Raw genomic sequence first — 14,202 nt, forward strand, 5'->3', positions numbered from 1 at the left:
TCCTGGGACGCTGAAAGCTTTAGAAACATTTGAGAGCCTGGTCTGATGTGTGATTTGTCACAGTTTTATGGATAGCACCTGCAGACATCATTGGACTTTATGGCTTAGGTTTTGTAAATTCTTCTTCTTCTATATAAAAGAGCTTCTTTCTACACTCTCCAGTCAGTCCAGTTCTAATAACAGATCAAGAGTAATTATAGCACCACAATTTAGAACACTGCAGCAAAGAGTCTAAATGTTTTTGTTAAGGAAAACTGTGTAACATTATCATTGTAGGCAGTGTAGTTTGGATTAATGTGGAAAAATGTCAGTTTTAGCCGTTTCAAATCAAATGTCTGCAAAGATTGGAGAGATGTAGGAGGTCTGAATACCTCCTGAAGCAAGTATAAAATAAATGCATGTTCCTTGATGGCTAATTAACTGTACTAAATGATATGCTGCAATATTAATAACTGCTAAAAATGTAAAGATACACATCAGTGTGTAAAAGAAAATTATGCAATTTAAATAGATCTTTGGCCAAGTTTAGCAACCATTATATTGACAATGAATTGGGCAAAAGCACATGCACACACACGCACACACACACACACACACACACACACACACACAGGGATGGTATGAAATAATATAGTTTATTTATTTTCAGCAATTTACAAAGTCCTGCAGGAAGAAAGCCTTCCTCCTGCCTCACAGAGGGAGGCTTTTACAAAAGGAACACACAGAGAACACAAAGACCTCAGACCCAGTAAGACTGTACATGTGTTTAAAATAATTTTGACATTAAGAGTCAAAAGCTGATATTTAAAGTCAGTGATGGCAGTCTGGGGGTCAGCGTGGTTCCCTGTGAGTTCAGGGGTTCAACGATTCGAAGCACTGAGGTTAACAAGGCAGCAGGTGGGTGGGTGGGTTTTAAAGGCTGGATATGTAAGATAGAGGGAAGGATACATCTGGATTCATAGGAAGACAAAGAACCAGAGAACTCTGTGTTTTCTTTAGGTGTGTTGGACTCTTTATTTCTAATCCCAGACTTCCCAGATGCCGTGTAAAGCAACTTGCTGGGGGGTCAACCAGCTTCCGAACTGAACAAGAACTGATCTCCACTGCAGCGTCATATAAAATCATTATTACATTACACATAATCAACATATTGTACAGTTGTTTTTTTGTTTTTGTTTTTTAAAATCAGAGCTAAATAAACAGACTGTGGCGAACCTAGTTCCTGATTAGTTATTCTGAATAGAGCTTGGCTCTGATAGGTTAAGGCCATTCTATGTCTCATAAGTATGCTTTCCCTGTGCGAGATAGGGCGTGTGAGCGTGTGCGTGTGAGGTGTGTAAGGACAGGTATTAGGAACTGTGCTAGTCATTAGCCTCACTGCAATTCTATCGCAGAGAGTGCAAAAAAGCTCTACTGGCCTTCAGCAAAGAATAGAACGAAGACATGGTGACCATGATACTGAGCCAAAATTAAAAATAAACAACCTTATATATAGAATAAATATAGTATGTACAATTTGCTTTGTGTGCTTCTAAAAATAAATAAAGCATTACATGCCCCATTTTTGAAGTATTCACAACTTTCCATTGACGTCGAGGCAGAATGCTGGCACCTGGTCAGTAAGAGAGTGGAGGGGTGGAGGGGTGCAACTCTTACAAGTTAAACACTGTAGAAAAGCAGACAAAACCAATGATGTCACTCCAGCTGTGGATGTGAATCCAGAGGACACACACAGGAGATGTACAGGTAGGAGAATCCCTGCAGTGCCCTCTGGAGGCGGTTTTGCAGATTACAGTACAATGTTGCATTCGACCAGCTTGGAGACAGTGTTTACAGTGGTTGTTTGATCAAATTCATGACAAAAAACAATAATAATGAAGCGTTAAGAAGAAAGGAGGCAAAGAATTAAAGGAAAACAAAGAAAAAAATCACAATTTTAACATAATTGACACTTTAAAAAAACATCATGAGATCAAAGATTTTAAACAGATAAAATAATCACGTTTTGCACATTCACACCATGTTCCCTGCACATGCATTCTGCTGGCCCCCTTTGGAAACAGTTAAGTCAAGCATCACATGCAGGTTTCTCCTGGACTGACACCGGCACTCGATACAGTCTGTCAACATGGCTCACCACTTGCCGTTTCATTCTCCTCCTCACCTGCGAGCCCTTGAATACAGAGTTAGCTGATGGCAGATCAGTTGTGTGGATGTGGGGCACATGCTAAAGTTATCTCATTATGTCAATGATGATTAAAATGTGGTTAAATAGTATCCAGTTACTCCTATGAAACACTTTCCTCCCTTATTATCAGACATCAGACAAAACAAAAGGGAAAATACACACTTTGGCATGACTGGGGAAAAGTAACAACTAATAATGAATTCTGCCTCAATGCTCAATCACACCAAGCAGTAGAATGGTAACATTAGTCTGTACTCAAGGAAAAAAAAGGTGGAAGAGTTTGGCATTTTGCAAACCAATGCAGTCAAATCAAAAGAAACAGAGCTACTATGTTACAAAGGAGTTAGTCAGTGCAAATATACTGTTTACAAGGCTGGAGAAACCTGCAGTCAGCTGAGGCTGAAGAAGTCGCCGTTGATCTGAAAAAAACTACGTCCAGATCAACAGAATCAACGTTCTGGGATTTGTTAAACAGCAGTTTCCTATTGGCAATGTGATTTCACACCCAAATCCTATATTTGTAGGAAAGCTACAAGCTATAGTCACTTTCATAAAACAACTTCTGCTTTGTGACTCTGTCCTATATACTGTGCCTTGCACTGAGTAATAAACATAATTTCCGACAGTAAGTAAACAGGTTCTTGGAAAGGGGTAAAAGTTCTCAGAGATGGGGTTAAGGTTAGTGTACATACATGCAGCCTTATGACCTCACATGTCATCCCGCGGCCTCTTTCCATCATTTCCTGTCACTTATTACTGACATAGGAAGCTTTTGAGAGTCTGAAAGAATCTGAACTTTCTTTCTTTTAAACTAAGCTAACAATTGCTAACTGACAGCTTAGATAGCTTAGTGAACTGTTAGCATCATGACAATAAGTTAATTAATTAACTTAATTAATTAACTTATTGTAGTGTTAAACTCTTTTTTTTTGTTGTCTTGAATTACTCTTTTTTTTCTCGGGGGGTATGAACCTAACTTAGCATGGAAGGACAAAACCAGGTCTCCTGGTGAAATTTGCCCAAGAACAAGGAGCACAGGAAACTCCACAATGGCCGTATCCGTGTACAAAACCAGTTCTACTGTTACTATTCTATACTACAGAAATCTCCAAACCACATTTTTATTCAGCAATTTATAGTAGCAGAGGGTTATTGCTGGTTAGTGAGCTATGACTCTATGTGGGTCAAGGGTTAGAACTCAAATTTGCTGCATCTGATTATTGCAATTCTGCAGGAGATTTAACTGCTACATGTAGGACTTCACTGTGTAGTCTCACCGGGTTTTCAGGCAGAAGAATTTAGAATTACGAAGAATTTGGACAATTATGTTGACATTTGCATGAATCTGAATTGACTAAAATTCTTCCCCATATCCTCCTATGACCTGACGCAGTTCCTTGAGCTGCTTAATTCACTACTCTAACGTGGCCTAATTGCTCTGTGGGAACCAAACATTTAGTACGGCCAAATATCCACACAACATATCTGCCATCATTACCTTTCATCTGGTGCCAGACTGAATACGAGTCAGCATAACCTGGCGGCCTGGCTAAGACAACTTAACACACTTTCAGACTCTGTCCTAACTCTGCAGGCTTGTTCCAGTGCACTACAGCGTGTTGAGCCTCTTGTCACTTACTGAAAGCCTGGCTTGGGAAACACAGCAACAAACGTTTTGTTTGTTCAGTAGAAAGTTGGCAGATGCTTACATACAGGGGCACTGGTGCTGTTCTCACCTGGAACCGCTCAGGGTACAGTTCGACCTTTGCTGACTTCTTGGCACCACAAGTGGAGCTCCAGATTGATACACTCCTGACTGACAGTCACACAGCCATTACACACATATTTATTTTTTCTAAAGTGTATTTGCTTGTTTTTTCTGTGAAAAAGGATGTTTTATGAGCACAGTTGGCCAACAATGGAAGCAGTGTAACCTGTAACCTGCTAAATAAACTAATTATGTGATTTCCAACACATCATGTTAAAACTAAGAGACGAGTCCATTGTTATAGTGACTGTCTGAAGTGCTGGACTCCCCTCAGGTCTGGTAGTCCTTACTTTAAATGCCAGAAATGGGCGTGAACAGCTACGGAAAACAAAGCCTCACACCTTCATTTTCACACCCTGACTCAAATGAAGCCATCCACCCATGGAAACAATGTTAAAAAGGGATTTAGCTAGTTGGTGGTCCAGTCTCCGATAGTGAAACTACCTAAAACAGCTCCCTACTAGGAGGACAGTCCTATAGGTTCTAGTAAATCCGATTTTCCATTAGATCTCATATAATTATCATTCTATATACGTGAAGTAGCACTTGGTGATTATGCATTCTAGGCTTGTTTGGATGTTTTTTCTTTTTGCTGTCTTTTTTCTGTCAAGGTTTCAAGTGTTAAATGTTTTTAAAAACAAGACGGCGAATGTTCCCATTGAAAATAATGAGGACTGGCCGCGCACATAGAACAAATATCCATTCATATATCAGCTATCAAATGCATCTTTTTGAACAATAACAATCATTGTCAATGGTATGATAACAAAAGTGGAAGGACTCATTTATTAAGTAAGATAACGGTGGAGTAATGAATCCGTCACAGGTGGGGTTTTGTTGCGTGGTTGAGGTGAAGACATTCCATTTTCTCTAAGGTGGATTTCTGGGCTGCTGCTGAGCAACAGTGTCCTGATATCCTGAAGATGAAATGCTACGTGCACTACGTGCAGCGTCAGTCAGAGCCTGACAGGAGTTTAGCCCTTTCGTTGTAGATGTCCAGTTTCAGTGTTCAGGCAATGCGAGTGATGTTCGTCACTGCTCGAGCGTGCAAGGATACAGTAAGGATTTAAGTTGTTTTTATGTGTGTGTGTGTGTGTGTGTGAGCGCGTGTATCTGTGCATGCATTCAGTTGCCCAAGTTAGTGTCTCTGTCCCCGATGAACCAGCGCAAGTGGAAGCACAGGGCTAGGAAGCCAGTCCCCAGCAGGTCACCCAGGGCGGTCAGGTACGGGATGGAAAAGTTGTCAGGGTCCATGCCCCGACCCCACATCCAGTGGACCATCCAGTCTGCCAGGTAGAGGAGGATCATGACCTGAAGAAAGCATAGCCAAATTTAATTTAATTGAACAATGAGTTTTATATAATATTCGTATGTTATAATCAAAACGCAAGTATCAATATTTCGGAATTCCTCAACTTCTCAACGACACAATGTTGCAAAAATGATGTACAAACATATCTGTACCTGGAGTAGTGCAGCAAACAGGTAGAAGGTAATGAAGATGGGTGTGAGGGTGGTGTGTCCCCCCCTCAGGGAGTTGATGGTGTAGAGGAAGACGAGGTGCCCCGGGGCAACCAGCAGGAAAAGTACACGGGCTGAACGGGAGTTCACAGCTGGAACGGAGAGAGACGAACATGAGTTACGTACGAGGAGATAGCATGATGGAAAACGCCGGACAACGCTGGGAAAGACTCTCCTGTGAAGCAGGAACAGGACATGCCAACAAGGCTGTGTCATTAAGGTTATTTTTGTACTTGTTTCCTTTGAAAATCTTTAAAATAGTTTTGTTTTTCATAGTTGGTTTGTTTTTTAATGGTTCCTTGACACGCTGTTGTGGTTGTTTTGTCTCTGTTGTTGTTTTCTGTCTCTGTTGTCAATTTGTGACTTGAGGCTTTGCCGTTTTCTTTGTTTGTTAAATGTTTGTAGTTATTTTGTCTCGCTGTCCGTGCTTTCTCACTTTGTCTGTTGTTGTTTTGTGGGGTTTTTTTTTTCGACCTTTCCTCTGTTTTGTTGTCATTATTTTGACTTTAAGTTACTTAAAATTTTTTGGTGGTCATTTTATGTCTGCAGTATTTTTTAAATTCATTGTTGTTTAATTGCAGTCATGATGCACGTCATTATAATTATCTAATGGATTTCCTGATATCAAATAGTAACATCAAACTGGGCCCTGCACGAGCTGGCTTGAAGGATAAACTATGAAGAAGTCCAACACAGTTAGGATTTCTTTGTATTTGCTGGCTTGATAAAACCTCAAGCCCAAGTTGTAGATGACGAGTATCACAACAGTGGTAATCAGCTGTCTCTGTTAAGCCGGGTTTCTGCTTCAAGCTCTGTGTGTCCATATGAAAACATGCATTTGCCACCTACATGAGAAAGATCTAGTAAAATCTATGAAGTCATTGCTGCAGATAAATGTTAAACTGATGATTTAGTGCAAGTTAATTGTTTTATGGCTGACTGCACTGTCTGTGCTGCTGTTTATTACCTGTGAAACTTTAAACTGGACCCATTTAAAGATTAAAGATTACTGTCCCACAGCCGAACAAAAGACATGGCTTTAGTGTGTGAGCAGATGAAAGTGAAATAACGTTATTGATTGAGCAGGTATTCCTGGTGTGTGTTTTCTATTTTAGTAGTTGCAATTCCAGCGGTGTAAATAAGACTTAACCGCACATTAGAATAAAATCATTTTATATATTTTCTCTATAACCAAATGAATACATGCACATTCCTGTGACAATGCAACACGCGGTTTGCACTTCATTCAGTGAGTTTTACTAAGGTAGGGCTTAACAACTTCTACACTTCCCCAACAAAGAATCAGTATTGCTCTTAAAATATGCTGCAAATAAAAGAATCAGTGAAATCGCAGCACCTCCAGCTGACTTTAAACTGAACTCTGCGTATAGCCTGCTCCCGCCCAGGTTACATTGTCAGCATAATGTAAAAAAGAGTGACTCTTATCACACAGAAAACACTTGAAGCTCAATATAGCCAATAGTCTCACTTGTAATACACCCTCCGTACGGAAAAAAACTGTTTGCATGAGATAAAGAGTGGACGGGGACAGTGGAACATTTATTCCACTGCTGCCTGATAACTTACTGGAACCAAAGAAGGAGGTGCAGGGTGTGGGACACTTCCTGGGGGCTGGGTTGGGATCCCCCATGGGTATACCGTTCATGTGTAGATAGGTGGAGATTCGACTTGCCTGAACTGCTACCAGGTTACCTCCCACACCTGGCACATGAAAACATGACAAATCAACCTCAGTACTAACAAAAACATTTCTCCAATCGAGTATTGTGGAGCTGGCCTTTAGCTGTGCAAGAGCACGGCGCCATGCCAGCTCCATCGGTTAGTATTATCGCAGTGCACATATGCTTCCTCTGGCAGGCATTAGTCAGTGTGTCACTGTTACATGACACAGATGGGTGAGCACAGCAACAGCTCTAAATACACAATTTAATTGGTTCCAACAGATTTCCCTGCATTTGTTGTTTTACTAGTTGGCATATTGAGGGTTGTTATTTCCACCTCTTTTGTACACTTTTGCTCTCTGACTGCTCACCATTGATGACTGGAGTGAAGACAGCCATGCCAGCAAAGTTTGGGTTGGTGACAGTTTTGTCGAGGATCAGACCACCGACACTGAAAGACACACACAAGCAAAAAAGTGAACAAAAAGTAAACATACTGCTATTTACCATACAAAAACATGGGTAAACTGAGAAGAGAGAACTACAATCAGACATTTAAAACACTTAAGGACCCATCTGTAATCTTGTATACATTATAATCCGTTATCCCGTACACATTGGAGGTCTTTACCAATATAAAGCATCTTGAGGAAACCCTTGTTGTGATTTAGCACTATATAAATGAAACTGAATTGAATTATATAGACTGTAAATGTACTCAAAAACATATTTAACGTTTTATTTATTAATTTAATATATTCTGTTCAAGGATGGATTCAGCCCTGAGCATGAAAAGAAAACCTAAGCACCCTAACTGTAGAGTCTTCCTCATGGCCAGCAGGGGGAGACTCCTGCGTGTGCAAAAAGATGCCTCATGGGGTTTTCTCCTGTTCTGAGGATCGGGGTCTGGGATGGTGTGGAGACAAGGTTGTTGGTAGGCTCTGTGACATCATCAGTGAATGCAGCAATAGTAACCGAGAAAAACAAAGGCATAATCCACATAAGCAAGCACATCCTACCTGCTGATGGCCATGGCGATGATGACTGGCTCCCAGCCGGAGTAAAGGACCTCTCTGGTGGATGGGATCTTCCTGGCTATCAGCACCCATAGTGGGCACATCGCCACAAAAACTGCACACACTAGAGGGTTGGCATAATCATTGTACTCTGAATGGGGGGAAAAAAGATATTGATGCTTTAGTAGGAACATCTTTGTCATATTTCGACATAATAATTTTTTCATTTTTTAATTTTCTGAGAATTATATAAAAAACACCTTGGACGTGACTGAAACACAACATTTTGACTGTTTTCATTTGGATTACCGTTAAATCATGGCCTTTCCTGCAGAAGGCAGTACTTCAGCTTGACTAACAATGCAGGAGATTATAGGCTGGTTACAACACCCAGACACCAGCCGTGTTTGAGAGTGTCTAAGCCAAAATATCCCAAATAAGCTCAACAAGCAGCAGTGAGTAGGACTATAAAGTCTGTAGATTCCCTGACAGACTAAAGAGCTACAGGATTATTCCAAACTCTGCGTGTCAGTGTTTGTCACTGTCTGTGGTGTGCAAATGATGGAACAGCAGGGAGCTTGATGGAGCTGGGTGTGCTGCCGGTGAAGATGCTATCACAGCGCTAACAATACAGCCACACAGCTGTGGAGTTTCTTGCCCCGGAACACAGCGAGAGTAGGTGTGGGCGGCTTTCATCCTTATTTACCAAAAGCAGAGCAACATTTCATACATTCTACTCATGCCGCTCCCTTTTCTTTAATAACTTCAAAGGTAAAGAAGACTCTGGAAGCTGTTTGATGGATCTACCAACTATCAAAATAATGTTGAAATGATTCTGTCGGAATTTGGGAGTTACGTTCAGCTGCGAATCAGAGGCTCAGTTTAAGACTGACGCACATGTGAGAATTTGAGACGGCAAGTATCCACTATTCAGACCACCTAATTGAGCACATCCAGGTAAAATAATGGATCGCACACATGTTTTCAAATGGAAAAAGCAATAAGATCTGTGGGTATGCTCGTCATTTCCGTTACCTAGCTCTTTGTAGAGTCCTGTTGAGATGCCTGCCAGCAGGGACAGGGTGATCAGATCTCCTAAGCTAGCAGCGATGGGCGTGGCCACATTGTCAGGGTTGATGCCGACTTTTCTGGATGCAACAATCACGCCGATCATGATGAGACCTGTGAGATTTTAGATCAGAGGCATCACAACACAGAAGGCAACAATGCTCTTAACTGTCCAACAGTACTCACTTAAAAAACAAAAAGAGTTATTTTGATGCTTGATTGCTCAATTGGGATTCTTTTGTTTCCCTTAAAGGAACTGTGGCAAATACAAAGCCTGGTTACAAACAGCATGTGGGAGTAAGAGCCAGCATAATGTTTCCGCATATCTAAAAAGTTTAAGGTTCTTTCCTACAGCAACCACAGACAGCTCATGTTGGTTTATAGCAAAAACAAAACAGCAACAAAAAACTGGTTTTGTCTGAAAAACAGTTTCGAAAACAGCTTCACTCAAACGTAGTTGTTGAGCTGATGAAAGCCAGCAAAAACACGACGACTACACCTATAAAGCAATCTGATGTTGTCAGCGTGGTTCCAGGAATGTGTGATCAGTCCACCACTGTGGTTCAGACTGAAAGTTCTCAACAACAACTGACATCCGCTGTCCCCAGAGTAAGAAACCTACCGACTCCGCTCATCACCCAACTTTTCAGCTGGTGCTACTTTAAAGTTTGTGGGTTTTACTGAAATGCTCTTATATTTGCTAGATGGAGATTTGTGGTGCACACAGAATGAACCCTGGTGACTTATGAGGTTGGACATATTAAAGGTTTTTGTTCAGCTATAACAAATATGGATATGACTTCCATGTACCTGGGTATAGATACCTCAGGATGAACTGTCATGTTTGTCACTTAAATGTTGATCTCACCAAAATTTTCAAATGTTTGCCATTTCACACTTTGTGTTTAGTACTAATCTGCATATAGCATGCTAACACACTGAGCTATGATAGCATGTTGCGACTATTACAGCAGCTACATCCAAATATTACACATTTAATCCTACATAATACAAAGGCCGGCAAAACATTGACCAGTTCAATCTATTAGAATTATCCAGATAACTAATACTTTAGTTTTATTTTAGTTTAAGGCATTTCATTGAATAGAGATAAGAGATTCTTATGCTTATTTACACACAATTTATTTGCAAAGCATGTTTTCATTGCACTTTACTAATGCATGTAGCATATTATATACCTTAGCCAAAGGCAATATTTTTTGTGAACTTTTGGCACATCATATTAAAGAAAATAACATAAAAGTACCATAAACTCCTACTAAAGGGGCTAACACTAAAGACGTCTTATCTAACTGATAGCAAAATGAGGTTAACTTATTTATCAACTCTTTTTTGTGTAGATAACTGTGGTATATGGACTGATTCTTATATAGTGCTTTTCTACTCTTCTGGAGTACTCAAAGCGCTGTATACAACATGCCACATTCACCCAATCACACCAGCATTGTCTTCTTAGTGTTTCCTAACTACTGTTCATACTCCGATGAACGCATCAGAGAGCAATTTGGGGTTAGTATCTTGCCCAAAGATACTTGGCATGCAGACTGGAGGAGCCACAGATCGAACCGCCAACCTTCTGATCAGTAGATGACAAGCTGAGCTATAGCCACCCTATAGAGTGGTTCACACATTTGCCTATCAAATAAAGAGCTGAGGTTCAAGAAGGAGGCACATGTGCCTTACGGTGGTGCCACGAAGGGCATCTGGTACTAAAGAAATCTGTCAAATCAAACTCGTAGAGCTACCTGCTGTGGTGACCACTTGTGAACAAAGAGGCCGCTAAATGTAGCTTCTTCTTCTTCTAGTTGTAACTATCAAGAGCTTAAACAGCACTTGAGTGAAAAAGTCTTGCTAATGATGGCAAATTAGCACTGAGAGTCACATAAAATCCTGATGTGACTGATGAGTAGCACTGTGAACACCCCTCACTTCCCAACTGGTGACCATACCTAGCAGCAGAGAAGCGATGAAGGCGGTGGCCACACTAGAGGCACACAACAGCACTGCATGGTCAAGCTTGAAGTGTCCCTCTGGGATCCAGCCAAAGATCACAGCAGCTATGGAGGCCAGGAACCCCACTACTGTGGCTTGGACCTGAGTGAAAACACACATATACAGATTTACCATGAGATAGTTCTTGTTGCTATGACTCACAGCTAACATGTAAACTCCTGATGAATGATATTATTATGGCCCATATAAGCATATTTCAGTCAGTCCATATACAATTTTTGACCTCATCTTCTTGATACATACAGTTACATTACAGGCTCCTTCTCAAAGTCAAGGAGGGATTCTTAGCATCATCATCATCATCAAATACTGTTGAAGGGCTGGTCCATTATCTACCATCTTTCTAATTCAACCAAGGACTGAGTCGGAAGGAAGGTGTGTATTATTACTATTCTTACAGAACAATAAGTACAGTTATTAAAAAAAGACTACACAGGACTATGTAGTTTGTGAAAATCTAAGATCACTCTTCCATAGGAATTAAGAGAATAACTAGCAGCCAAATACTGCCAACAGAATGGACTTGATTAACTGACCATCAGCAAATGTGAACTGTACGTCCATATAAACAGAATCTCTGGCTGTTTGCTGGTTTGGGGCATTCACATGTATGTTAACACAAAGTTATAACCTTCCCAGGAGTGGACGTTCCTGCAAATTCATCCCAAGGTCAGACCGTGCAGGGCTCGAAGAAACAGCAAGAAGCTCTAGAAGGCCTCAGTTTGCATGTTAAATGTTACAGCTCATGACGGTACAATTGAAAAAGGACTAAATAAGTATGGCTTGCCTGGGAAAGTTGCCAGGACAAAGCATCTTCTCTCTAAAAAGAAAATGGCAGCGTGGCTTAGAGTTGCAAAGTTGCATCCAAACAAACCACACAATTTCTGGAGCAATGTGCTTTGGACAGAGCAGACAAAAGTGGACATGTTTAGCAACAATACACATTGCTATATCTGGGAAATCTATTTGTCCGTCCACCAGGTAAAACTTGGTCAAAAACCGGGTCTTGCAACAGGAAAATCATCCCAAGCAAGCCAACATATCTTCAAGAGAACGGCTGAAAAGAACCCAGTCAGAGCTCAACCTGACTGGATGCTGTGGTGGGACCTTAAGAGAAAGGTGACAAAGACTGTAAGGAAGAATGGTTTAAAATTCCTCCACAACAATGTGACAGACTGTTAAATTTACACAGAAAACAGTTACCTGAAGTTATTGCTGCTAAAGGTAACCTGTAAATTGTAAATACTGTAAAACTTTTTTTTTTCTGTCATTTAATGGTCGGGCATTGTACAGCTACAAGCATTTCACCCCCATGTCATACTGTGTATGGTTGTGTGTGTGTGACAAATAAAATTTGAATTTGAATTTGAAAGGTGGTATCTTCACAATGCTAGTATTAATGTTAGCGTAGCATGCCTCCCTCTTGTCTAAATATGGTCACTTCTGGCTCAAAAAAAAAAAGAAAAAAAAAGATAGTGACTGCCATAAAGGTAAAGTGGAGGCTTGAGTGTGGAGTTCATAAATCAATGAGTAATGTCACGGCGGCTATGGTGCACACTCGCTATCTGTTTCAGTGTGAGTTCTCAGAATCATATGAAGCAGTTTCCAGTGTAACCGCCTTCGGAGAGCACCACTGTGACCCAATGTGAGTGCAAGATAACCCTAGATAGAAAGTTGTGACAGCACCGGCCAACACTGGCTTAGTGTTCCAGGAACTATGGACTCACCAGGTATTATATAAGCTCAACTATAAGCTCACATCACTGCAAACTACTAGGGTCGGGGTCCGTGTCACGAGAGACCAAACAAAGACTTTAAGCAATAAAGAGGTTTTCATGCCTTTGTTTGTGTACAATAAATAAAACACACTGCAAACTAATATAAAGAGCTGAGTACATGCAGCTTGGCTGCAGTGAGTAAATCAAGCACAAAACAGACCATACTCGACTGACATGTCTGTTCTGTCTCGATCCTTTTGAACGTGACGTCAACCCCTAACTCTTTTACAAATGTTACTGTGCTCTGTAGTGACTGGTCAGTGTGTTTACTGTGTGCAATAACTCGTGCAACAAGCTTTTCCAGACAGGGTGGTAACTGGCTTCCTGAAATGTGACATAAATGTGAAACACTGTACATTTGGGTTAACCCTCTCAAGGCAGGCGATGCAGATTTGCAACAAGTAAAAGCTAACAACCTGATTACCCCACATACATATTTTATGAGGGTTTTTTTTACTCAGAAGTACCACTGCAGGTATTCTTTTGTGCATTAGCAACAAAAAATTAATTTGAGCCTGAGAGGGTTAAAGGACAGACTGTATTATGGGGACCACAATTTACAAAACGATCATCTTGCTTTATACAGTAAGGCTTTAAATCAGTGATAGGAACCATAAACACATCAGAAAAGGGTTTACTGAGGTAGCAGAGCAAACCTAGGAGCCTTTTTCCTCTGAACTCCCAAATAATTTGACTTTCAAGCTTGACGGTGACAGTAATAAAATTTGGAGTACTTGCTGAGAATGCAGATTTTGACTTGTTGATTAGGATGTTTTGGTTAATGGGAAATTTTTTTATTCACAAATGCAGATACTTTAAAGCTAAACCATGTATAAACAGATGGCTGAATGACTTTAAACTCTGGGCTAAATCGCTGAAACTTGTGAATAACAAGAAAGCTCATAAACTTCTTGTTTTATTTAACAAGTTTAATCTATGTTAAAAAAGAAACCTCCCTATTTTATAATCATGACCGCCCTTTTTTGTTCATGTAATTTTTTTTCCTTTGGTTCAAATCCTTCAATGACTGTTCTTTCTTTTTGTGCTTTGTGTTTATTGTTTTTTGTTTGTTTGTTTTTTTCTTGCTATAATGCTCAACCGAGAATATTACATATTCAGATTAATGATGGTGCCTTGTATGTTGTTT

The 14,202-nt window shown here is 40.4% G+C and overlaps 1 protein-coding gene and 1 long non-coding RNA gene across 4 annotated transcripts in view; one reads left to right on the top strand and one right to left on the bottom strand.

The window, feature by feature from the left end:
* Positions 1-1,219: 1,219 nt before the first annotated feature.
* Positions 1,220-14,202, bottom strand: part of slc41a1 (solute carrier family 41 member 1) — a 29,467-nt gene continuing 16,484 nt past the window's right edge. For all 3 annotated transcript variants that reach the window (XM_085159292.1, XM_085159293.1, XM_085159294.1), the window contains exons 5-11: positions 11,214-11,358; positions 9,211-9,357; positions 8,179-8,326; positions 7,531-7,610; positions 7,065-7,199; positions 5,421-5,569; positions 1,220-5,267 (exon numbers count right to left, since the gene is read on the bottom strand). In XM_085159292.1, the coding sequence (XP_085015418.1) occupies positions 5,082-5,267; positions 5,421-5,569; positions 7,065-7,199; positions 7,531-7,610; positions 8,179-8,326; positions 9,211-9,357; positions 11,214-11,358 (990 nt within the window). In that variant the 3' untranslated portion in view covers positions 1,220-5,081. The remainder of the gene's footprint in view (positions 5,268-5,420; positions 5,570-7,064; positions 7,200-7,530; positions 7,611-8,178; positions 8,327-9,210; positions 9,358-11,213; positions 11,359-14,202) is intronic.
* Positions 12,020-13,963, top strand: LOC146519162 (uncharacterized). Its single transcript, XR_014874065.1, has 2 exons — positions 12,020-12,501; positions 12,651-13,963. It is a non-coding gene; the product is annotated as an uncharacterized LOC146519162 (long non-coding RNA).

The sequence above is a fragment of the Neolamprologus multifasciatus genome, chromosome 5 (assembly GCF_963576455.1).
Source record: "Neolamprologus multifasciatus chromosome 5, fNeoMul1.2, whole genome shotgun sequence".
Classification (NCBI taxonomy): domain Eukaryota; kingdom Metazoa; phylum Chordata; class Actinopteri; order Cichliformes; family Cichlidae; genus Neolamprologus; species Neolamprologus multifasciatus.